Genomic DNA, 24,570 nt, shown 5'->3' with positions numbered 1-24,570 from the left:
GTTTCCAGAAGAAATTGTTCAAGGTTGGGAAGGAAGTAGAGAAGTTGACACTGAAATTTGTTCTTATAGGAAATGTATCAGTAAAAATTTAGGTGGTGACAGATTCCATTTGTCTTTGGAATCAGTGCTCCTCGTTCTCCAGGCTTCTGAGTATGGGCCCTGATGGGTGACTGCTTGACTTTGGGGAAGAATTCTTGTTACAAACTTCCCTTGAGTGTCTCTTCCAGGGGTCTTTTGTATCATCTGATAATTTAATCCTAAACAGTTTCTGCTGAAGTTTCCTTTCAGATCCTAAAGGCCAGAAGCTACAACAAAGCTGGGACTTTTCTCTTAAAAGACACTTTAAATTTTAAAGAGATCTTCTCTGAGCAACTGGAATTTAAGGGGCAGGGAAATCCTTGGCTGGGGGGGAGGTGCGGTTCTATAAACCCCAAACCTGCCATTTGTAATGTCTCTTGAACGTGGAGGGCAGGGAATGAAATGAGGAGAACCTCTCTCTCTAGATGTACACAAAATATTTATATTTTCTTTTTAGGGTCAATTGTTAATTAGCTCAAGATGGTCAGAAGTCAGCTAACTAAGTGACCATAGAAAAACACCTAACTTCTGAGTCTCAGTTCCTTCATCTGTAAAATGGCAAGACTGAACTTTTAAAACTCAGTCATCTCTTGGGATGTTTTCAGTTCTAAAATTTTCATTCCTTGGAATGAAATAAGGAAATAACATGGGGCAGTATAACCTTTGGGCTCCCTATTTTGACTTTGATGTAAAGTATAAACTTACAAATACTTCTGTTTTAGAAAGGAAACTACGAAGACCCCTGCAGGGGAATATCTGCCTGGGGGCTAAGGAGCTGGGAAAGGAGCCAGCTGCTGCTACCATTTTGGGGCCCTACTTGTCCCTATAACCCAAAGTGCTTGCCTGGAAATTATAGTTTATTTGATCTACTTTAAACCTCCAACTAAAACACTTCATGATTGCAAACCAGTCATTCAGATGACTTCAGAAATATTGAATGGCCACTGCCCAGCCCTGAAATCAAGGGGAGATTCGACTTCTAGAAGGCCCTTTTTATATCTTTCTGGCTCCTTCCTGCCAGAGACCTTTCCCAAGTTCACTACTAGGAAGCTGAGTCATCTAAGGGTCAGCTGGCATGGCAAAGGTCACTCAGTGTTGCCAGCAGCACAGATGGCGTTAGCCCAGACAGCCTGAGCATTTAGGGGGTAGCAGTAGTGGGAGTGACAGGGAAGGGGGAGCTGCTCCCTACATTGGGGAGCTCACTGCACCGTCTCCACTCACTGTTGAGAAATTCAGTGAGGAACACTCTCCTGTTTCAGTCACTCCTTTTCTTCCCTCCCTTCATTCTTCTCCATCCCAGAATCCAAGGATGGAGATCAGATACCAAACAGACTGAAACAGCGATTCTGTGAGAAAAGGCTACTCGATGTGTGATGTGGGGTGTGGCTGGGTAACCTGCCGGTGTGGTAGGTACCCTGTTAACAGGATTAGCAAACCTGCTCTGTGACAGGTACTCTACCAGTCCTGGCCTCTACCTTCCAAGAGCCCTCGCCCTGGTGGGGAGACAGACAAGCAAATACACAACCACAGTCCAGTTCGAGGCATGTAGGATCTCAGGCATGCCTGCCTGATACCCTGAAGCACCTGCAGAGGTGCCTCTTGCTGCCTCAAGAATCACTGGAGTATGCTTTGAGGATCTGGGACAATCCAAGCGGGGCTTTACAACTGGAATTTTGCCATTGAAGGACTGAGGGAAGCACATTCTAAAGAGAAGGAGCAAGTAGGAAATGGGGCAGTATGTGAGAACTCAGTATGATGGGAATTTCCAAGAGCAGAGTACATGATGCCTTCTGCCCACCCTTGCCAGTGGAGTTTGGACACAGTTCTGTAGATTGGTGGTCTTTGAAAAGTGGTGTATGAGAACCATCTGCTTTCAGAGAATAATCTCCCCCCCCCCTTTATTTAACACCTAGCCCTGATACTCTTTATAACTTTAAAATTTGGGGGTATTGCTGCAGGTAACCTGGGGCATCAGGGAACGGAGGAGTGTGGCCATTTTCAGTGGAGGTAGATTTGTGGTGACTCCTGCAACTGACAACAGGGAGGGTGGGTGGGGGTGGTCTTGTGAAGGCAGGACTAGCCCTGCAGGAGGCCTGAATGAGGTCAGTGGAAGAGAGAATGGAGCCCATGTTTCCATTTGAGGCTTCTGGGGAGTCATGATCCATGGCCTCTCCACCAAGGGTGTGAGGGCCTCTCAGGTCATGGGCCAAAGTTGCAGGCCCTCACTGGGGCCAGATGCCCTTCCCTTTCAGGTAGGCAGGCCCTGGGTTTGGTGAGAAGTGGTACTCTTTAGGAAGAGTGTGGTGGTTTTAAGTGAAGTAGATCCATGGTAACTTGAGTGATGCACAGGCCTGAGGCACGGTTTGGCGACTGTGCAGTCTCCCGTGGCTCTCCGTGCAGAGGTTGCCTTCCCTGGGCTCCTCACTTCAAGTGGAGAGAGAGAAGAGAAAACCTAGCCAGGAGGAAGTGAAGATGTACGTGAGTGTGGTGGCGGGATGCAGTACTTCAGTGCCCAAATCCCAGTTCCTAAACTTATGGTGTATATATATATTTTATATTGTCTTCAGAATAGAGGCTTGAGCGCCAGGACATACCCTCAGGCAGAGGGGCAGAATGGCAGGTGAAGTTGATTCATTCTGGGGGTTTCCATGTTTCCTTTCATCGAGTTACAGTTTTATGAAAGGGACTGTTGGAATTACAGACATGAGACTCAATTCCTGCCCTCAGAGAGCTTAGAGTGTAGTAGGTAAACATGTAGATGTGGAATACTGATTTTTGTGTGCACAATGTAAGCACTGAAGAGGCAAAAATAAAGGGCTCTCAGCTGCTCCTCTAGACTCCTTTATTAGTTCTTCCTCCAGCTGGCCTCTGATGTTAATCACCCAGAGCTCAGCCCCCCATTCTTCCTTTTCATTCTCAGCTCTCCCAGAATCATCATTTCATCCTAACAGTCCTGTACTAGTGGTTCCCAGGTGTTTATTTCCAGACTAGAGCTTTTTCTTTGTTCCAGATGCATGTATCTGATTGCCCAATGGACAGCTCTACCAGATGTCTTATCAGCATCTCAAATTCAGTAGATCCAAAAGTGAAATCCTTTTCTTGCCCATCCTTTCACCCCAAATCTGCCCCTCATGCCGTCTTCCTCACCTCTGTAAATGGAACCCCCAGCCAGCTAGTTGTTGAAGCCAGGAACCTAGGAATCATCCACGTTGCATATTCTACCCTGGTCCACCTTCCGCCAGGTCCTGTTGATGCGACCTTCACTACACAGCCCTCATCTGTTTGTTTTGTCTCCCCTGCCCGCACACTGGTCCAGGCCCCCGTCTTTGTCCAACCAGACTTCCTCATGTTTATGTGCTTCTCCCCACCCCCAATTTGTTTTCATGCAACAGCCTGGGTCTTTTTCTTTTTTTCTTAAAGTAAATTGGAGCATGTCACTTTGATATTTTATACTTAAACTGACCATCCTTTGCCAAGATTTTCTTTTTTAATTAGAGAAGCTGTGAGTTTATAGAACAATCATGCGTACAACACAGGATTACTGTATTCTACCCTGTTATTAGTACTTTGCATTGGTGTGGTACATTGGTTAAAATTGATGAGAGCACATTTTTATAACTACTGTTAACTATAATCCATGGTTTAACTTAAGTTCACTGCGTTGTGCATGGATTTTTAAAAATATTTTAATTCTATTATATGTATAATATATCTATTATATGTATAATCTAACATTTCCCCTTTTAACCACATTCTGATATACACATTTTAGTGCTGTTAATTATGTTCACAGTGTTGTGCTACCATCATCACCATCTATTACCAGAGCATTTCCATCATTCCAAATAGGAACTCTGTACATTTTAAGCATTTACTCCTTATTCCCTATCCCCACCCCATCCTCTGATAACCTATATTCTAGATTCTGACACTATGAGTTTGCTTATTCTAATTATTTCACATCAGTGAGATCATGGAATATTCTTTTGTGTCTGACTTATTTCACACAACATGATGTCTTCATGTTTCAGAACTGCATTCCTTTTTAGGACTGTAAATACTACATTTGCTTATCTGTTCATCTGTTGATGGGCACTTGGGTTGCTTCCGTCTTTGGACAATTGTGAATAATGCTGATATGAAATCAATTTACAGACATCTGTTTGAGCCCCTGCTTTCAATTCTTTTAGCTATATACCTAGAAGTGGGATTGCTAGGTCATATGGTAGTTCTATACCTAACTTTCTGAGGAACCACTATACTATCTTCCATAGTACTTACGCATGATTTTTAAGGTGAGCATGAACTCTGTGTCTTAGGCTCATCTCCTGCTTCTCACCAGGCTTCTGGTTAGAGCATCCTGCTCAGGGCCCCTGTCCACATCCTCCCTGCCACTGCCTCTGCCCCAAAGCCCCTTTCTCCCATGCCTCTCCTGCCGAACTCCACATGGCCTCGGGGTTGCCATTTAGATTCTAAACTTTAGAAGAATCACTTCCAGGTCTTCTCCCAACTCTAAATTAGGTTCCCTGTGTTTATTCTCATAGTACCATCCACTTTGGCTTCACGACTTTCAGAGTTTGTAATTGTTTAATTTCATTTTTTGTTTAATATTTTTCTCCCTTAGTAGACTATAAACTCCTTAAAGGCAAGAACCATGTCTGCTTTGCTCGCCATTATATCCCCAGCATCCCTAGCTTCACACCACTGATGTTTATTTAGTACATTCCTCATCCCTGTTTGTCTTGGTTTTAATGATAGAAGGGCCACGTCATTTTATCAGCTGAGACTCTTGTTGTCTGGGGACTCACTCTAACCCCTGTACCAATTTCCTTGGCTCATTTCTGGAAATTCTGCTCTTTCCTTCTGGTTAGACATCTTGGGTTTAAAATGTACACCTGAGTGCTTTGTTTCTGGAACAGAGGAGTTTTAGTCAGCATGATAGCTTACCCTTTGATTGGAGGTTTCTGCCATTCCCTTCGGCATCCAATAAAACACAAAAACAACCCCCCAAAAGCTTAGAAAATAATTCATACATATTGTCTAGCTCATTTTATTTTTTTTGCAACTCGGCCCCTGGAGGATGAAAGTTGAGTCTTTATGGTGTTTCCTTTGGTGTCTTTTTCCAGAGACCCTTAGAACTTCAGTCCTGGTGTTTTGGGCATTTTTGTCATCTTTGTTGTTATCTGATTTGAAGGGTGTCAAAAAAAAGCAGAAGATCCCACATGTAAAATCATCCCGTGGTGTGGAGTAGCATTTGTGGAAAGTCTGATCTTGCTAACATCTGGGAAATGTCCCTGGACATCTAGGCCGACGCCTGTGTTCCCTGGATTCTGAAGCCTGGCTTTCGTAGGGGCTTGCATCCTAGACTATTATCCTAGGTGGCAGAAAAGCCATACAGAGCCTGTGTTCTCCCTGAGTAAGTCACGCAGGACACAGATTTCTCAGCAAGCAGATAGCAGTTTGGGGGTGGGAATGAGTACGGGGTTTAAGTTGCCTGTCTTGTGTATGCCTGTGGGTAAAATCCAGTCTTTCTCTGAATCTCCGTCAATCCTTTATTGGGGGAAGCGGACTTGGCCCAGTGGTTAGGATATCCGTCTGCCACATGGGAGGTCCGCGGTTCAAACCCCGGGCCTCCTTGACCCATGTGCAGCTGGCCCATGCACAGTGCTGATGCACGCAAGGAGCGCTGTGCCATGCAGGGGTGTCCCCACGTGCAAGGAGTGTGCCCCGTAAGGAGAGCCGCCCAGCATGAAAGAAGTTTAGCCTGCCCAGAAATGGCGCCGCACACACGTAGAGCTGACACAACAAGATGATGCAACAAAAAGAAACACAGATTCCCATGCCGCTGACAACAATAGAAGTGGACAAAAAAGAACACGCAGCAAATGGACACAAAGAACAGACAACTGGGGGTGGGGGAAGGGGAGAGAAATAAATAAAAATAAATCTTAAAAAAAAAAAATTACCCTTAAAAAAAATCCTTTATTGGATATCTGCTTTGGGAAAGGTACATTTCTAGGTGCCAAGATCACAAAGATGAACGACGCTGTCCCCTCCTCCAGCATTCTCAGACTTTAATAGGAGTGAGGCATGCAGATGCATCACCTGATGTAATTATAAGTAGAGGAATGAATTAGAGAAAGCTGGCGACAGGGGCGCTTTTAAACATCTTTTTTCCCCATGAATAATAGGCTAATGGTGGGGCATGTTTCAGAAGGTGTGGCTCCTGAAGGGTGTGGAATGCTTGTATTGTAGAAGTTGGCAGGACCAGACCTGACTTGAGAGAAGCACATGGGGCTTTTTAGGTGCCCAGTTCCCCAGGCCCAGCCAGGGTAGATGCCAAGAGAGCTGTAACTCTCAGCACCCCATGGGGCCCTCTGCACCCCAGGCTCTGATACCAGGGGCAGTGCTTGGAGCCTCTGGCATGGGCACCCAGTTGCTCACACACGAATCTTTGGCTGGTACTTGTCAGCTACCCCTTGCCTGATTCCTGGGGTAAGATCTTTTGGGTTGCACAGGCTGTGTCCTAGAGAGGAAAGTACTGCATCCCTGCGGCAGGGGCCAGCAGGTGGGAACAGATGAGGATTTAAGCTTTGTGTCTTAAGCGTGTTGCCTTCTGTCAAAGCTTTGCCTTCTCTCCAGGAGATCTGGACCGACCTTGCAGATGCTTCCTTACAAGGCTGTGGATATCACTGTGACCAGGAGATTGTGCTGGCCATTTGAGACCTGGCTGCCTTAACCCAAACCAGACAAACATAGAAATAAACAGGAACCTTCCCATTCCAGGAGACCCCAGGGAATTATTTGATTGTATTGAGATTTCACACTTTGAAATGCTATGTGGTGGGAGCTGTCGATTAGACTTAGAAATTTCTTCTTATGCAAGTGTTTTTAAGCTTCAAATTGGCCTGATATACAATAATGTAGATTTACCTCCTCCACAGTAAAACACACATGTGCCTGCTCCCTCACACATTTGTTTTTCAAAGCATTCTTCAGTTTTCAGATTTAGAGTGTTACAGGCTGCAAAGGAGCTCTTTAGTGACAACCATTAACTCCATTTATTCATTTAGCCAGTATTCGCAGTTGTAATAGATTAATGAACAAAGCCCTTTAGGGCTTACACGGTGGAAATCCCACGTTTCCCAAGTTTCCTTGTGGAAGTCGATGCTCAAAGAGGTGAAGACCAGAGTTCCTCAGTGAGTTAGTGGCAGAGCCGGATGGAAATTTAGGTCTTCAGGTTCTTGGAATTGGGCCGTGTCTTTCATCATGCTCACATTCAGGTGCCCATTTTCGGGGCCCACCCCTGTTGGGTAGCATGAGACACACTCGCCATAAATGCATGTCCTTTAGTGTCCCATGAAGAGGCCGAGAGGCTACGAAGGCCCCTGTCCTCTGGGCTCCTGCGCCCTTCCCCGTAGCCCAACTTGGCCACCATCTGGCTGCCGCCCTGGGCTGCTTCCCCAGCAGTCCACAGTGTGGTCGAGCCTTGGGGCAGCGCTGAGAGCCTTCCCACAGCCCTGAGCCTGGGCCCACAGGACGTGCAAGAGCATCAGGGAAACTTCCCCACTCAGCCCCAGGCCCCGACTTCAGCAGTAAAAGTTTCCAGAACCGTCCGGACTTGGGCTCTGAGCACATTAGCGAGGCCGGGTGGGCGAGCCTTCTGTTGTGCTTTCACCTGGGACCCTCTGTGCCTGTGTAAACTGACACTGGTGATTTTTTTCCCTCCCCTACCTCTCTAGGTATCTAAGTTTCCTTTGTTACATAATCAAGATTAATTTAAGCAGCTTGGCTCATTTGGTCAGAAGTGATGAGTGAAGAAAGGTGAATGGGAAGGGGAGAAGGATCCTTTTGGGGGCTGCCCTGAGCAAGTCCCCCCTCCCTTTCCTGGGCGTTAAACTCTCTTCTGTTAAGAGAGGCAGTGAGACTATACGGTCGTTTAGGTGTCTTCTAGTGTCAGTGTTCAGTGATTATGAGCGGACTTACTTCTAACCACAGCAGCCCTGAAAGGGATCCTCCTCTTAGGGAATGAGAGTTTTATGCAGGAATGAAAGTAAAAATAACATCTTAGGAATTTGCAGTTTATCCAAAACAGCATAAATAAAAGTAGAGGGCAGCTCCATACTAGACACATGCAAAGTGCTTTTCATTCATTATCTTCTTTAATCTTTACTGAAACCTGAGGAGATAGGTACTATTGTGAGCCCCTTTTAGAGATTAGGTCACACAATAAGGAAGTGGCAGAGCTGGGACTTAGACACTGTTTTAGTTTGCTGAATTCTTCCAAAGCAATATACCAGGAATGGTATATTGGCTTTTACAATGGGAATTTATTAGGTTAAAAGCTTATAGTTTGGAGGCTGTGAAAGTGTCCAAAATCAAGGCCTCATCAGGAGACCTTTTCTCCCTAACCTGCAGCTGTGGGCATTCAGGCCCATGGCAGCATCTGCTTGTCCCCCTTCTCTGGGCCTTGTTGCTTTTGGTTTCAGGCTGACGTGGCTTCCTTGGCTCCTGGGGCCCTCTCTCTCAGCTTCTGGGTTCCTCTCTGTCTCTGCGGCCTTCTTTTGGTGTCAGCGGCCCTTTATCCCTCTGTTTATAAAAGACTCCAGTAAGAGGATTAAGACCCACCCTGGGTCATGCAGTCTAATAAAAGACCCTTAACTGAAGTCATTTAATCAAAAGGAAGGTCCCTTAATGGAGTCTAATGAGAGTTCCCATCTACAATATATTTAAACACACAGGAATGGATTAGCTTTAAGAACAGGATTTTCTGGAGTCCACAGAAGGCTCAGACACCTACATGCCACCTACATGTTTGGGGCTCCAAAGCCTGGGTTGCTGACCACTGTGCTCTCCCGTCAGCTTCTGAGGGCCTGGACTGCAGGGGAGACTGGGCAGGCTGCTTGGTCCAGCATTTTGCCGGTCGGGCTGCTGGTATAAGGTTTCATTCCTGGCCTGTCATTGTAAGGGTGTAGAACTGTGGCCTGAAATCCGCAAGACCAGTTGTGTCGCTGGTCACTTCCTTCGGGGAGCCTGGGGTCTATGGTGTGGTTTGTGGTCTGTCCTATTCTAGAGTCTGTGAGTCAGTGCAAACCTCTAATGAGACCCTTCTGTCTGGAAAGCCTTGTGCTAAACGGTCGTTTACCAGCAAGGGGAGGCAAAGAGCACCCACACCTTCTAGGCAAGACTAAGCTAGTTTGGGTGGTAGTTCTTTTTTTTTTAATTTATTTTTATTTATTGCCGCCCCCCCCCCCCCCCGTTTTCTGCTCTCTGTGTCCATTCACTGTGTGTTTTTTTTTTTTTTTTAAGATTTATTTAATTTCCCCCCCTCCCCTGGTTGTCTGTTCTTGGTGTCTGTTTGCTGCGTCTTGTTTCTTTGTCCGCTTCTGTTGTCGTCAGCGGCACGGGAAACTGTGTGTTCTTCTGTGTCCGCTTGCATTCTTGTGAGAGGCACCGGGAATCTGTGTCTCTTTTTGTTGCGTCATCTTGCTGCATCAGCTCTCCGTGCGTGCAGCGCCACTCCTGGACTGGCTGTGCTTTTTCCACGTGGGGCAGCTCTCCTTGTGGGGCACACTCCTTGCACGTGGGGCATCCCTACACGGGGGTCACCCCTGCGTGCTACAGCACTCCTTGTGTGCTGCAGCACTACATGTGGGCCAGCTCATCACATGGGTCAGGAGGCCCTGGATACCAAACTCTGGACCCCTTATATGGTAGGCAGATGCTCTATCAGTTGAGCCACAAGAAGATTTCGAGCTGCTCATAACAACATAGGTGGTAGTTTTCCCCCTACCAGGTAGAGACCATACTGGAACCTTTCTTAAAAATAATGATGAGAAACATTTCTTGAGCACCTTTTGTGATGTACCAGTTGGTTGCTATACTTAAGTCTTCTTACAGCTGAGGGGCTGAAGTGCAGAGATGTTAAGTAACTTCCCAGGCTCACACAGCTAAACGTTAGAATCGGATTTCAGTTATGAACTCTTCGAGGACAGGGTCATTCTTTTTCTCCTCAGGTCTTAAAAAATGGTGTCTGACATGGAGTTGAAGCTCAAACTTCAGAACCCATCCTCCCAGTCCTGCCCTGCTGCCCCTGGCCTCACACCTGATGTCTATCCCACATTCCATTCCCCATTCCTGCCATTCTGGTCTGGATTCTCCACTTAGAATATAAGTTCCTTCGGGGCAGAGACTCCCTGAGCCCTGGGTGGGGGTGGTTGGTTGAACTCGGTTCTTTGAGATCCTGTGATTGGGGTTTTCAGCAGAGTATGGTCAAAGGAGGATTGGGAGGCAGGAGTGCAGTGGCAGCAGCTCCAGGACCTGGGGCAGGTCATATAACTATTGCACAAAGCAAAGTAGGGACAGTCTAGAGGGGCGGCTGAACCCAGTAATCAATCAGAAGCTCCTAGGAGCCCCAGAGTGCAGAAAAGATGACAGCAGAACTGTGGGGAACACTGATCACGGTACCTGAATTCTCTTCCCTCCCCACAGTCGGCAACCCATGTTTTATGGGGGGGAGCATGTGCTTTTAGGGGCTTTGTTGTGGACTCTTGTATTAAACTTGCTCTTTGACGTGGTGTTCCGCAGCATCAGCAATTTACGTATGTGCCAGGAAAATGAAAAAACTTTGGAGGATGAGGCGTTCCTCCAGTTCTGCGTCTGGCATCCTGTCCTTACTTGTTAGTGGGGTGATTATGAGCCAGTGGTATAGGCAAGGGCGGGCAGAGTCAGTGGGAGAACCTCGCTAGTTAGCGCAAGTTACTAGCAGTGATTTGCATTCTCTTTTGAGAGCAGTCTCACCATTGGGATGTTTGAGTCAGCCTTTCTGTGCTGGCAGAGTGCCAGGCTTTTGTCCACCAAGATGACCCTCCTGCCCACACCCTCTGCAGGGCAAATGGTTTGAGTGCTTTTCCCATAGAGAGAATGGGTTTATCTTGAATGGGTCACCATTACCCAGTTCCGTTTGGGACTTATAGCCGGGGTCGTGGAGCAGAGTAAACCGCAGATGAGGCCTCAACAGCCTCCATCCCTCAGGAGCGGCGTGGGTGTTCCAGTGAGGATTTAGGTGACCCTGACGTAGGCAGGACGGCTCCCCCTTCAAAAAAGTCTAAGTCGGGTGCGTAGGGCTGGCACATGTGTGATTTAGCCTAGTTGTAGAAGCAGAGGCTGTCAGAGCCAGAACCGTGTGGTTGGACCTCAGCTGGGGTCCCCTCAGAGCCCACCCCTCCTGGCTCACAGCATGACTCTGCAGCCAGACTGCCTGGCTTCCAACCCTGCTTCTGCACATACAAACTTTGTGAACTCGGGTCAAGTCATTTAGACCCATTGTGCCTCAGTTTCCTCATTTGTAAAACTGGGATACTGCTAATATTACTGCTGTTTTTATTATTGAAATTTTTTAATAAATAGGGACATTGAGGCTCAGGGAAGCAAATTGATTCACTTTGGGGTACACAGTCAAAATAGTGCCAGATGTGGGACTAAAACCAACCACTGCCAGCCCTCTGCTCCCCTTGCTAGAGCAGGGCAAGATGGGTAGCGTTGACTGGTGGTTCAGGCTTCACCCTCCTGCCCAGTGCTTTCCTTCACTCTCCTTTTCCCAGTGAGGTCACCAACCCCACCCATGAAATCCCAGCCCTTTTACCTGGAATCTAGGAATTTGCCCCACCTGTAGGGCATGGACAGTTTAATCCTTTGGGGAGACCGCACATGTGATATTCCAAGTGTGTCCTTGGTATACTGGGTCAGAGCAAGACACAGATTCTTTCCTCCTTCCCTCTTCCTGCCACAGTATTTTTTGGAGGAGGGGAGAGGAGTAGAGCAGCCCTGGTTCCTGGAGTCAAAGAATGTGGGAATGGCTTCCTTTGACCCATAGGCAAGGCTGCAAGCTGCTGCCCCTGGGAAGAGAAGGGGGCCTAGGTGGTGTGTGATGTCACAGTGGCCTTGCAGGTGGTGGCAGCTTCAGAGAAAACTGCTGGCCTTGCATGGTAACCCAGGAGGGGGGCACCTCGGTTACAGAGGCTGCCCCCTTCTCCATCCACACGCAGGGAATTCCATCCGTGGCTCTTCATAGCACCCATCACAGTGCTGTCCTATGCTGGGGAAAACGTGGTCATAAATTCCAAACTCCTTACCACAGTACTCAGAGCCTCCCATACTCTCGCCCCAACCTGCCTCTCTCCCAGCAAACACTTATGGCTCTTCTCAGCCCTGTGCTGACCTTCCAGCCATATCTTATTGTTGCATTCCTGTGGCAGACCTTACCCTCCAGCCTCAGCGTCCTGTTTCCCAGACAGGCAGCGCATTCCTGACTTTCCTGACTTCGTGACACCCCTACCCCAGGCAGAATTGTTCTCTTCCTTTCCCTGCCCTATTTGCTTTCTTCTTTTTTTGAAAAATCAAAGTAATATATATACAGAGTTTTAAAAAAAAATCAAATACCATAGAAGGGGAATGGTAGCAACAGCTTCATTTCTTACTAAAATACTATCCCTCCTAATGGTACAGTTCAAATGGCCCCTCTTCTGAACCCCCTTTCTCAGTTGGACATAATCTGGGGTCTGAAGCTTTACACTGTAGCACTCTTCTAAGAAGTGGTATTTTGTACCAAAACCTCTTTTTCTGGGGGTGGGGGGGACTTGGTTATGGTTGTCTTGGGAGAATTTGTATTTTATATGGAAAGTGTGATGGAAGCTCATCGTTGAGTCATCTCGTCCCTAGAAACAGCAGTGCCCTGGAGTGTGCCCCAAGTGGACTCTGGATGTTTCAGGATTGTGTGTCTGGACAGTTTGAATGATGGAGACTGGATCCTTTGCAGTCCAGACCCCCATCTTAGAGGCAGCCTGTAACTAGGAAGGCTGGATTGTGGCTGGGCTGTTCAGAGAGGCGAATGAAAAATTGCCACCCCCGTGGCACATAAGCCAAAAGGCAGAGTAGCCTTTGTCATTTGTTCTCACCTCTGTGAACTCACTTCCTTTCCTCCTGCCCCCCAAATTCAGGGTGACCTGAACACTGAGGGAAGTCTGGGGCTTCTGATAGCTGAGGCGGGGAAATTGATGTAGACATAATTTAGCAAGTCTCATGATCTCTTTGTTTTGTCTTGGTAGACTGACTTTTTAGTGAGATGACCCTTTGGCTTACCCTAAAATTGTGGTTCTCAAAAAAGGGCTTTCCAGAATGGCAGGGGAGTTTTTTTTTTTTTCTCTTTAATATGTCCTCCTGGAACTCCCCTTGCACCATGGAATCAGATTCTGATCAACAGAGCAAGACACTGAACCATTTTCTCCAGTGCCCCCCTTCTTTTTGGGGGGATGACTACTTTTGAGGAGTCATTTTTCTCTTACTGGTTCTAAGAGGACCAAGTTTTCCTTCTGATTTTATTTTATTTTTTTATATATAAAATTTTATATATATTATATATATATAAAGTAAAGAATATCTCTTTGCATATATATATATTTTGCCAATTTGGAAGAAGGGTAAAAGATGTGATTTGGAGTTTTGAACTTGTGGCTAGGCCTCGATGTACTTGAGAATGCCATAAATACTGCAGTTCCCCTTAAAGGCCTTTCTGCCTCGCTCCATTCTTGGTTAACATGTGGGTGGTGATGTGCTGGAGGCTGCCCTCATCCTTCATTTTTGACCATTTCCCATGTTTTCCCAGGGCCAGGGCGAGACTGTTGAGAGTCCACCTTCCATAAACGTGTAATGTGGGCACGGGTCCCACTATGTGATGCTGGTAGTTGGGCTGTAGGAGTGCTGAGCGCTTCGCTGAGCGTGGTGTTGCTTGATGTGGTTTGGGTGTCTTCCTGTGCCGTGCGCTGCCCGAGGACTTTGGAAGGTGAGAGTGGGCTTTCCAAGGCCAACATGAGGCTTGTGGCTTTACTCCGGAAGGCCATCCTTTCCACAGACACAGAGCACTGTGCCAAAAAAGCCTCTTCCTCCTGGCCGCATGCTCAATGCGCAGCGTCACTTCAGTATGGGAGGACTCTGCGTGGGAACGACCTGCTTGGCCTGATCCCCTCTGCTCTGGGCGGCTGTTGGCAGGAGCTGACCCCTTGTGTCCTGAGAGAGTCAGACCCCAGGACATGGGGAGTGCAGTGCCATGGGGGACCCAACAGGTGGGGATAGCAGGCCTGCAGCCGGCAGGGCCGAGGGCAAGGCCTTGCTCTGGGGTGAGCAGTGGACTCAAGACAAGCAGGGTTGCAGTTTGCTTGGACCGTTTCCTGTGGTTCAATTTCGTGAACTTCATTGGTACTTGGAAATTGGCAGGCAGGATAGAGTTAAACTCAACCAATTTGATTTCTAATTCTGAAGCAGATATGGGTGGCAGAGGCTAATGTTATTTAGCATTTTTTCCCCCTAGCATTTCCTCAGTGCCTAAACCTTCCTTACCTTGGGAGAAAGTCTGGGACAGAGATTCCTGGCCAGCCTTCTGGGAATCAAGTCCTGGCTTCTAGATTGGAGCTGTTCCTGCTCTCGGTGTTGGTGATATTGGACTGTTGCCCCATGAGCCCTGAGCCCAGGTGGGCTGTTGCACTGGCACTTCAGATGTGGGAGCTTTTTTATATTACCACTTTTTTTGTGTTTTAATCTTTAAGAAATTGAGAAAGGAAGCTGGGAATCCTCAGCCATCTCTAGGTCAGAGAGGAAGTCAGTGGCCGAGTGATGCCGGAGGGGCCTTCTCGTCCCTTCTCTGGTCTCAGGTCTAGGTCCAGGTGCCGTGATCCTCATTGGAGTAGCCCAGGCTCCCATCTGAAAAGGCAGGGCCTGGGCTGGATGTGCTCTCTCCCTGAGGGCCTTGCAGCTCATGTTACATGATCCTGTGAGTTAAGAGTGAAAAGCTCACCTGGAACAGAACACACATTTTCCACTCTGTCTCCTCCCCTCAACAAGAGAACAGGTAAACAAGCAGACTTCTCTTGCTTTGTTTCCTTAGGTTAGAATTTGAGTAAGGCACTGACCCCTCACTACATACTGGCTTTGCTGGGAGTTCACAGAGCCAATTCAAAGAGGATACAGCGTTTGGTTTGGGTCCCTGAGTCCTTGTTGGACAGAGTCTTTGTCCTCCTACAGGATCAGTAAGTCTAGAGCCAAGGGAACTTGCTCTCAGGGTCACACAGAGTGGCAGAGCCAGGCCAGGGACCAGTGCACTTGCCCCCACCCTGTCCCCTTTGAAAGTGAACTGCGACGGTGCAGGAGGTGTGGAACGACACTTGATAATCACCTGCAGCAGACTCTCCCCCTGCTGATTTGCCATTCGGGTCTTGCCTCCCGGTTCCAGAACGTGTTCCGCATTGACCATTCTCTGTTTGGGTTGCCCGAGGAGTCTTTCTGACCCATAGAGCCCATCTCTGCACTCCTGCTTCTGCTTCGGGAGGGCTCATCCTTGGTTACAGCTGTGTCTCCTAAAGTGTGTTCAGCAAGGTGTAACTGGTCATTAAGTGAAGTAAGGCTTTTTCGTTGCTCAAGAAGTTTAAGAAGTACCTTAAAGTTAGGTTTCTTTCCTGAAGGACTTCTCAGAGGCTTCAGTATGGAGTACATGTTATGAATTTCCAAGAGGCAAAATGAAAATGCAAAAAATGGTCATTTATTATAAGGAAATGGCGGGGGGGGGGGAATACAGCTAAGTCTCGAACAGAAACTGAAAGCTAGATAGAAAATGTGTGAATCCTGTCTTTTTTTTTCCTTAAATCTTTGCTTCCTCATTGACCATCCTGTTTCATTCATTTACTTTTTTTTCCCATTCATTTTCTTTTTTCTCTTCCTCCCTCTCTCCCCCTTTTTCTCCTTCTCTGGTCCATAAGTAGATAACATGCCCAACTCTCATTTTCACATTTTCACAGCAGACTCACCAGAAAAAGAGATTGACTTGATCATGGTCTCTCAACCTCTGGCCACTTCTGCCCGCCTTCTTACCTGTCCACCTTCCACCCTCCCTGCTTCTTTTCTGAGGCAATTGCTACAATCTTTAACCCTGACTGACCCCTGGTGCAAGGTTCCTTACTCCAGATCTCTGAATTCCTTTTTGACACTCCTGATGGTCTTTGTCATTTTCCTCTTACTCTACCCATCACCCACTTTCCTTGTTTGCGTCCCAGTTTTTCTCCCTCTCTGTATCCCTGGTACCTAGCCTGGGGCCTAACCCAGTGTGTGCTCCTTGCAGGCTGAACAAATAAAGTTGAACAAATAAAGCCATGGGACAAAGAGGCTCTGGGCCATACTTTGGCCAGTGTGGCTGTGGTGGACCCAGTAGGGGCTTGACTGGGTACTCCTGTGTGCTAACCCATCACTTGCCTCTGTCCCAACTGTGGGCTTGAATATCCTAACTGACCAGTGTCATTTAACATGACTTGCCCTGGAGTAGACCATTCCCTGAGGTCCAAGAAATCCACTGGGGGTGCAAAGATAATTCAATTGTCCTTTTCTTTTCCATAGGAAGATGGAGTGTTTTGGTTCAGTAATATCTACTCCTCTCCCACTGCCCTGCCCCAAATATTAAAAGAAAGAAAGAAAGACAACGGTGCCTGGGGATCTTGCAAAATCTTGATGCCCAGCCTTCAGCTGACTGAAGAGAGCAGGTCTGTAAAGGAGAAGCCCTGCAGATGACTTCCCATATATAAAGGGTGCAGTGGAGGAGAGGAAACCAGAAATGATGGCCTGCCAACCAGTGCCAGGTGTTTTACAGGGTTCTCTAACTCAGTCTTCCCAACTGTGGACTGCAGTGTTGTTACAGGTGGGGGCAATTGGGCCCCAAGATTAAGGAGCCTGGTCAAGGTCCCCAGCTGAAATTCTGGGCGATTATACTGGCTGGCTCTAAAGCTTTGGTGCCATAGACCCTGCTACTTCCTGTCTCTACCCTCTTCTGACCCCATTGCCTTCCCTCAACCACTCCCTACTCATATTACTGAAGACGAGTCCCATGATGGCTGAGGAAGGTTGGAGAACCTTTCTAGAAAGTGTTAGAGAGCTGGAAGGCACTTAAATGTTCATTTTGTTCAGTGGCCTTCCAACCTAAGATGGTCATCAAAATCATCTGGGATATTTACAAAGAGGTTTTGAATGAATGGGCATTGGGTGGCGCCCACAGATTGTTATTTTTAAACATTTCCAGGTGATTTTGATAATCAGCCAAGTTTGGGGACCTCCTTCTCTGGTCATTCTCTTCATTTTCCAGTTGAGGACTTTGATGACCAGGGAGATGAGATGCTTTGGCGAAGGCTGCTCTGCTCTGGTTGGAGGCAGAGAGAGACCTGGAATTCAGCCTCTCAGCTCCCACCTGGGCATTCTGTAGGCTGTCTCACACTGCCACTCCTACTTGCATGAGGGCCTTCTAGTTTTACCGGTTAGGCCATTTTTATTTCCTAACTGCTCAAACAAACACGTACAGTAGGTTGGCTTAAGGAACAGGAATATATTCTCCTAGGCTAGGAGAAGTCCAAAATCCAGGCATCTCCAAGGTGACACTTTCTTCCTAAGACTCAGGTATTCTGGGGCTCCTGCTGCCAATCCCAGGTCCTTGGCTTTTCTGTCACATGGTAACACATATGGCTGTGCCTTTTCCTTTCCCCTGCAGGTTACACTGACTTCCCACTTCTGACCACTCCCCATGGCAACTTTCTCTGTGTCCAGCGTCCTTAGCTTATAAGGGTGTCAGCCATTTTTGATGAAGCCCACCCTCAGTTTGGGCACACCTTAACTAATAACATCTTCAAAAGTCCTATTTACAAATAGTCTCACACCCATAGGACCTGGGGTTGGGACCCGAATGTGCTTTTTAAAAAATATATTTTTTAAATTTATTTTTAAAAGGTACATGTATCATACAAAGTGTTACCTTAAAAAAATATGAGATTTCCATATGCCTCACTCCCCCCATCCCCCACTTTTCCCTCATCAACAACTTCTTTCATTGGTATGGTACAGTCATTGAAATTGATGAGTACATTTTGGAGCACTGCTGCACAGCTTGAATTATAGTTTACATTGTAGTTTACACTCTCACCCAGTCCATTCAGTGGGTTATGGCAGGATATATAATGTCCTACATCTGTCCCTGCAATATCATTTAGGACAACTCCAGGTCCCGAAAATGCTCCCATTAGTACACCTCTTTTTCCCTCTCCCTGCCTTCAGCAGCTCCAGTGGCCACTGTCTCCACATCAATGATATAATTTCTTCCATTGCTAGACTCACAAGGATTCTATAGTAGAATACCAATAAGTCCATTCTAGTCCATATTTTATTCCCTAATCCTGAGGACTCTGGAATGGTGATGCCAATGTACCTCCTAATTGAGAGGGGCCTTCAACTCCACATGCTGATGGATGGGATTCTCCTGCTTGTAGTTGTAGACTCTCAGTTCCTTGGTGTGGTAGGTGACCATCCTCACCTCCCTGTCAGCTGACCTGGGTAAGTCTAATGAACTGGAGAGTAGGTGTTGCAACTCAGCCGAGGCTCAGCACTCAGCTGGCTGAACGTGGCTTCAGTGAGGGATGTGATTTAGTGCCCAGTAGAGTCCAGGGAGGGCTTTGGACCATGGACTGATCTTACAAACCCAGGCTGGAAGCTAGGAAAGGAGGAGGTGACTGACGTAGGAGTGAGGTGAGGTTTCGCTTACCCTTAGTGAAATGCTGCTTCAGGCCCTCTCCTCTGGGATTGTGACTGGCATGACCTACTCTGTGTTGACAGGTCCAAGTTAGACCCCCCAGAACTGGCTGTCTTTACTCTGCTTATGGCTCAGTAGCTCAAACCTAGGCTTGAGATTACAGTGAAATATGGACTTTTAATCAGTAAAGATCTAGATAAAAGGTCATGAGAAGGACAGGTAAGTACAAGAAAGCATGGCTTCACTGCAGTTGGCATTCTAAGTTGTGTTTTATTTGTACATCCATTCGACAAATATTTATTGAGCACCCACTGTGAGCTAGACACTGGCATTGCAAAGGTACAGTGAATGAAACAGACACCTGCCCACATGGAGCTTAGACCATGGAAAGTTTATATTTGAACCTTATTACAGTACTTATCCTCTCGATGAATCTCTTTCATTTAGTCTCTTGAGTTACTTGAAGCATTATTAACAATAATGATAGTAATACGCATGTATTTAATTCTCTCAGCCATCCTCTCAAATGAGGAAACTGAAACTTACAGAGGTGAACTACTTTTCCCAGGATTATGCCATCAAGATGGAATCTGAATTCAATCCCAGTTCTTTCTGATTCTTTTTTTTTTTTTTTGGTAAGGCTAAGTTGTGTTTTTTTTTTTTAAGATTTATTTATTTCTCTCCCCTTCCCCCCCACCCCGGTTGTCTGTTCTCTGTGTCTATTTGCTGCGTCGTCTTTGTCCGCTTCTGTTGTTGTGAGTGGCACAGGAATCTGTGTTTCTTTCTGTTGCGTCATCTTGCTGTGTCAGCTCTCCGTGTGTGTGGCGCCATTCCTGAGCAGGCTGCGCTTTCTTTGGCTCTGGGCGGCTCTCCTTATGGAGCGCACTCCTTGCGCGTGGGGCTCCCCTACATGTGGGACACCCCTGCGCAGCAGGGCACTCCCGGCGCGCATCAGCACTGCGCGTGGGCCAGCTCCTTACGGGTCAAGGAGGCTCAGGGTTTGAACCGCGGACCTTCCATGTGGTAGACGGACGCCCTAACCACTGGGCCAGGTCCGCTGCCTTCTTTCTGATTCTTGCTCACCTTTTGTACTGCCTCGTGCGTGAGGCCCTTATTTTTTATCGAGGCAATTAGAAGAGACCAAGTGAAATACAAAACTCTGTTTGCTCTAAACGTGAGCAATTTGGAATGCCTTTCCTGAAGAATCAGTCTTGCCTCTTCCTTTCCAAAATGAGCGCTTGGCCAGGGACACACGTCATCCTTTGGGAGCAACATGGAGGCTCCATGACAGCCGCTCAGGGTCCCTCAGCCCGGCATTCCTGCTTCTACCATATTTGCGTATGAAGTAGCCTCTGTCCTAAAACCGCCTCAGTTTCTTTCTGAAAGGGGTTAGAATAGAAATCAATTTGGAAAATATCCCCAGGAGGTGTTTACCCAGTCAAAGGGGGGAAGGAATGAGTTTTCAATAAAGTTAAATTTAATTTAAAGAACAAGTTTTATAACCAGTAGTAGTCTTTCTTGTCTTTTGGTTTTGAGTATTAAAATAACCTTTTAGCAAATGACGATCATTCTAGAGGGCGGTGGTGATTGCTGCTTATATATATATATATTTTGGCTGCTTATATTTTTATTGTCACTTTAATGTTTCTTGGTAAAATATAAAGTTGGTAACCGTGTGTCCAGTTTCTTTGTGGCTTTCCTAGCCTGGGACACCTGAAGGACACGGGACCACAAATTTGAGGTCATTGGCTTTCACACCATTCCTCTGAGCCCCAGATTTTCCATGGGGGAGTGGGCAGGAGGCCCCAGGGGCAGGGCCTTGGGCCCCTTCAGCCTGTGTCCGGCCCAAGGAGCCCTTCTTGTTCCGTTTTAATTGGTTTATTTATGACTTTGTTTGGGAGATAAAAGGAAATCCCTGCCTGAAGACCCTCACCTCTAAGCTGCGTGTATGCTGGGGGGAGGTGGGTGGCCGGGGGCTGCTACTTGGCAGGGCTGAGCTGGTCAGCCCTGCACCTGGCTCATATTTCTCCTTTACTCGGGTGCCTGTCACACCTGGGTCACAGTAAGGTGCAGCTACCAACTCAGGAAAGCTCTTCCCTGGCCTGGAAGAGACTGTATGTAAGAAATTAAGAACAAGGCCATTTATATTTAAATCCTGACTTGTAAAGATGAAATGGAAAAAGTAGAGGCGATCAGGCCGTGCAGTCTGGAGTTCGGGGGGAGATTCTGTGGTAGGGGTTGAACTGGACCTTCAGAACAGGTAGGTTTCAGGTGGTGAAGATGGGGAGACTTAAGGACCAGCATGGGACACGCAGGATGATAGTTCTTCGGTTATTCTAGGCCTCTGAGTTTATTCAGGGGTTCACATGCACTGTTCATTTGATGCTTGCAACAACCCTGTTTTGTTGTTTTTTTTTAGTTGAAGGTTCTGAGAGCCAGAGAGGTTAAGGGGCCCATCAGAGGCCACACAGCTTTCTGTGGCAAGATCTTTCTTCTCCAAATTCTGCCCTCCTCCTCTGCCCTCTGCCTTTTGAGTGAAATCTGCAGGACTGTGTATGAGAGGAAAGATAGAATAAATAGCATTTCCTCCCCCAAGCAGTCCTTGAGGGCTGTTGACACCGCCTGCCTTCCCTCACTCTCTCTCTGGGCCTTCCTTTCCCTCTAATCCTCGTTAACTCCCATCTTATTGTTTTCTCTCCTCACTCAGACACGAATGCAGAGTTTGCAGCCAGATCCCAAAGCCCAATACTCAAGTGTCTACGGAGCTCTCAAGAAAATCATCCGGACCGAAGGCGTCTGGAGGCCCCTGCGCGGCATCAACATCATGGTCATGGGTGCAGGGCCTGCCCACGCCATGTATTTTGCCTGCTATGAAAGCATGAAAAGGACTTTTAACGATGTTTTCCACCACCGAGGAAACAGCCACCTAGCCAACGGTATTTTGAAAGCATTTGTCTGGAGTTAGAAAGCTCTCTTCTTCAACAGACCCTACCCCAGGGCGCCGCCCCCCGCGGTCCAGCAGCCTAGCCCTCGTCTCCGGCATGCTTGCTTACGCGTACAGGACAGAGTCGTGTGTGTACACACTCCCGAACACATGCACACACATGCTTTTTTCGTTCCCCTCTTCCATTTGCTGAAGCCTGGGGAAACTGGTGACAGAGGTGTTTTCGGTTTTTATTGTTGTGTGGGTTTCTTTTTTGTTGTTGTTGTTGTTTTTTTAAAAACATTCAAAAGCAATTAATGATCAGACATAGGAAAAATCCTGAATAGAAACAAAACTTTTGAATGCTGGATTCAGGAAAAAAAAATGCTATCTGGACAGCTTCTTTGAGACTATTTAAAAACTGATACAACAGGTCTCTACAACGTCAAGATCTAACTAAGCTTTAAAAGGTCAAGAAGTTTTATGGCTGACAAAGGATTTGCTCCAGCGCAGATGACCTTTCCCACCATACGCTTCTGGGGGTTTGGGAATTTTACCCCCATTCTCTTCCATTCGTCTGAGTTGCATCTCTCTGCCAGCGAGGGCTGACATTGTTTTGTTTTGTTATTTCAAGGGAGAGAGAGGGGATGGGGGTTGTGAGTTTGCCAGCAGCTCTTACCTATTCCATGTTTAACTGGGCCAGGCAAAGTGGTTACATTTGGCTTTTGTTGATTTTTTGTTTGTTTGTTTGGGTATGGTTTGGGACTATAGAGAGCAGCATAAAATCTATTTTATTTATTTTGACAAAATTAATTTTTCAAGAACAGTGAGGTAGATGTGGCCAGTTGATGATTTTTCCCTTCTCTTTTCCACGCAGAACCAAAAAGGGTCCTTTCCATCAGCAAACTTTGGTAATAAATATACCTGACTGGTTTGCAGACATTTAAAAAGGGGGCCATTTGTTGCATTTATTGAGATGGTCATGGAGAGCCACAGTCTGATGCTGTCCCTGAGTTCCTGTTACTGGGGCCTTCATTTCAGTGCCTGATTTAATTAATGGTTTGGCTCCTTGGTCACTGACCCTTTGAATGGGTTTGACACAACCCAGTTTATACCAAGTTTGGCGCAGTATCACTGCAGCATTCTGGTGGGGGCCGTGGTTGTGTTTTTGCAACCACAACGCATTTTTAAGGAGTCATCCTGGAGCTTTTCATTCCTTCCACCTTCCAGTGGCAATTTTGAATACTTGACAGTGTTACTGCAGGGTGGGCAGGACTCAGAGCCGAAAGTAAAATTTCAGGCCCGACTCAGACTTCTTAAATTCCTGGTTCTTGAAGCCAGTCCAGGTGAGACCCTCAGATGGGGTCTGCCATCTCCTGAGGCAAATCAGTATTTGCAAACTTACCCTGGAAACCTACCCTGTACAGATCTTCCTGACTTCCTCTTCTTTTGCCCATCTTTTTAAAAAGGCTCAGGTTTTACTGAGGAAAATGTCTTAAAGAGTTACCTTCTGATTTTTACCCCTTTTCTGCCGTATATATATGACCTGTTTGATTGTCCCAGCTTAAGGGCAGAGTGAGTTACTCTGTTGACAAGAGCCAGGAACCTGGAGAAGTAAAATCTAGACAATGGAAAAAGCCACAAAGGGTGGTTTCTGGGTGCCATCCAATTGGAGCAGGTCTCGCCATATCCCAGGGTGAACTATAAGGAAGAAACTAAGGTTTCTGCAGGATTAAAATGTGGATAACTGCCTGTGTCAACCCTCCCTGTCTTAATCCAGTATTCCCATTATTGCTTTAGGGTTTTAAGAGTTGGTAGTGAGTGCTGTTAAGCCAGATCCAGGGTTCCGTCTGGTTTAAGGTTCCAGGAACTTCCTCAGAACGTCTGATTCCAGAGGGTAATTTTATGGAGTTTGTTTTGCAGGGATAGCTGGGAGTATGGCCACCCTGCTCCACGATGCGGTAATGAATCCAGCAGAAGGTAATGTTTCATGGTCCCAGGGAAGGGCCGTAAGGGCTGTGGAAAGGGGCAGGGCCAAGGGGGGCTGGACAGAGGTGGGGAAAGGGAGCTCCTGTTCCCTAGACAGAGGCAGCAGAATTCTTTTTTTTTTTTTTTTTTTTAATTTAGAATTCTTGACCACATCATCAAAGGCTGCAAGAAAAGGGGTGTGAGCATTTATTTGAGCTCTCCAGTATACCTGTTCTCTAGAAAATGTGCTACTCAAAGTGTGATCTACAAACCAGCAGCAGCAGCATCCGCTGTCCCAGGGGAGCTTGTTAGAAATGCAGACTCTGGGAGTGGGAAACAGGAATCTGTTCTAAGAAGCTTTCCTGACGATTCTTCTACCTGCTTTTGCACTGCTCTGATACCTGTGTGCACACATGTCTGGCACTTGTTAGCCTTTATCAACCCTAGGCACATTTAGGGGAAACCTGTCAAAGTCCTTAGGACTTGGCTTATTTAGCTTTATTTAACATTGAAATTCTTGTGATGGGAAATTTCAAACACATACAAATGTAGAGAATAGTATTATAAACACCCAGGTGTCCATCACTCTGCTTCAAAAATTCACATTTTGCCATTGTTTTAGCTATTTCCCCCACATTTCCTTCCTTCTTTCCTTCCTCTCTCCCTCCCTTCTCCCTCCTTCTTTTCTTCTCCTCTCTCCCCTTTGTTGAGTTTCTGGAGTATTATACAGTAAATCCCACCTGTGAGTATTTGAGTCGAAGAAGTTAGAATCTGAGAGTGAGAAATGTTTGGGCCTGTTTTAAGCTGGGTTACTCTCTGTCTGACAGTGGCTTTAGGTGAGATTTGGAATTCCCTCCACCTTTCCCCTCCACTGCAAATGGTCCCTTGCCAGAAGGAGACTTGGAGATAAAAGATTATACCATTTTCAGCATATTAAGTCTTATAAGTTTCTCTATTTTTGTCTTTTAAGGTTAAGATTTCTTATTTCCTCTTA

General features: G+C 46.8%; 1 protein-coding gene across 1 annotated transcript in view; it reads left to right on the top strand.

The window, feature by feature from the left end:
- The window catches only part of SLC25A37 (solute carrier family 25 member 37), a 43,384-nt gene that overhangs the window by 13,870 nt on the left and 4,944 nt on the right, over window positions 1-24,570 (top strand). Inside the window, exons 2-3 of the mRNA XM_004459510.5 lie at window positions 21,393-21,621; window positions 23,532-23,588. Coding sequence (XP_004459567.1) covers window positions 21,393-21,621; window positions 23,532-23,588 — 286 coding nt within the window. The remainder of the gene's footprint in view (window positions 1-21,392; window positions 21,622-23,531; window positions 23,589-24,570) is intronic.

This window comes from Dasypus novemcinctus, chromosome 25 (assembly GCF_030445035.2).
Source record: "Dasypus novemcinctus isolate mDasNov1 chromosome 25, mDasNov1.1.hap2, whole genome shotgun sequence".
NCBI classification, from domain to species: Eukaryota; Metazoa; Chordata; class Mammalia; order Cingulata; family Dasypodidae; genus Dasypus; species Dasypus novemcinctus.
Note: the sequence above shows the minus strand (reverse complement) of the source record. Positions and strands in the feature narration are given on the sequence as shown.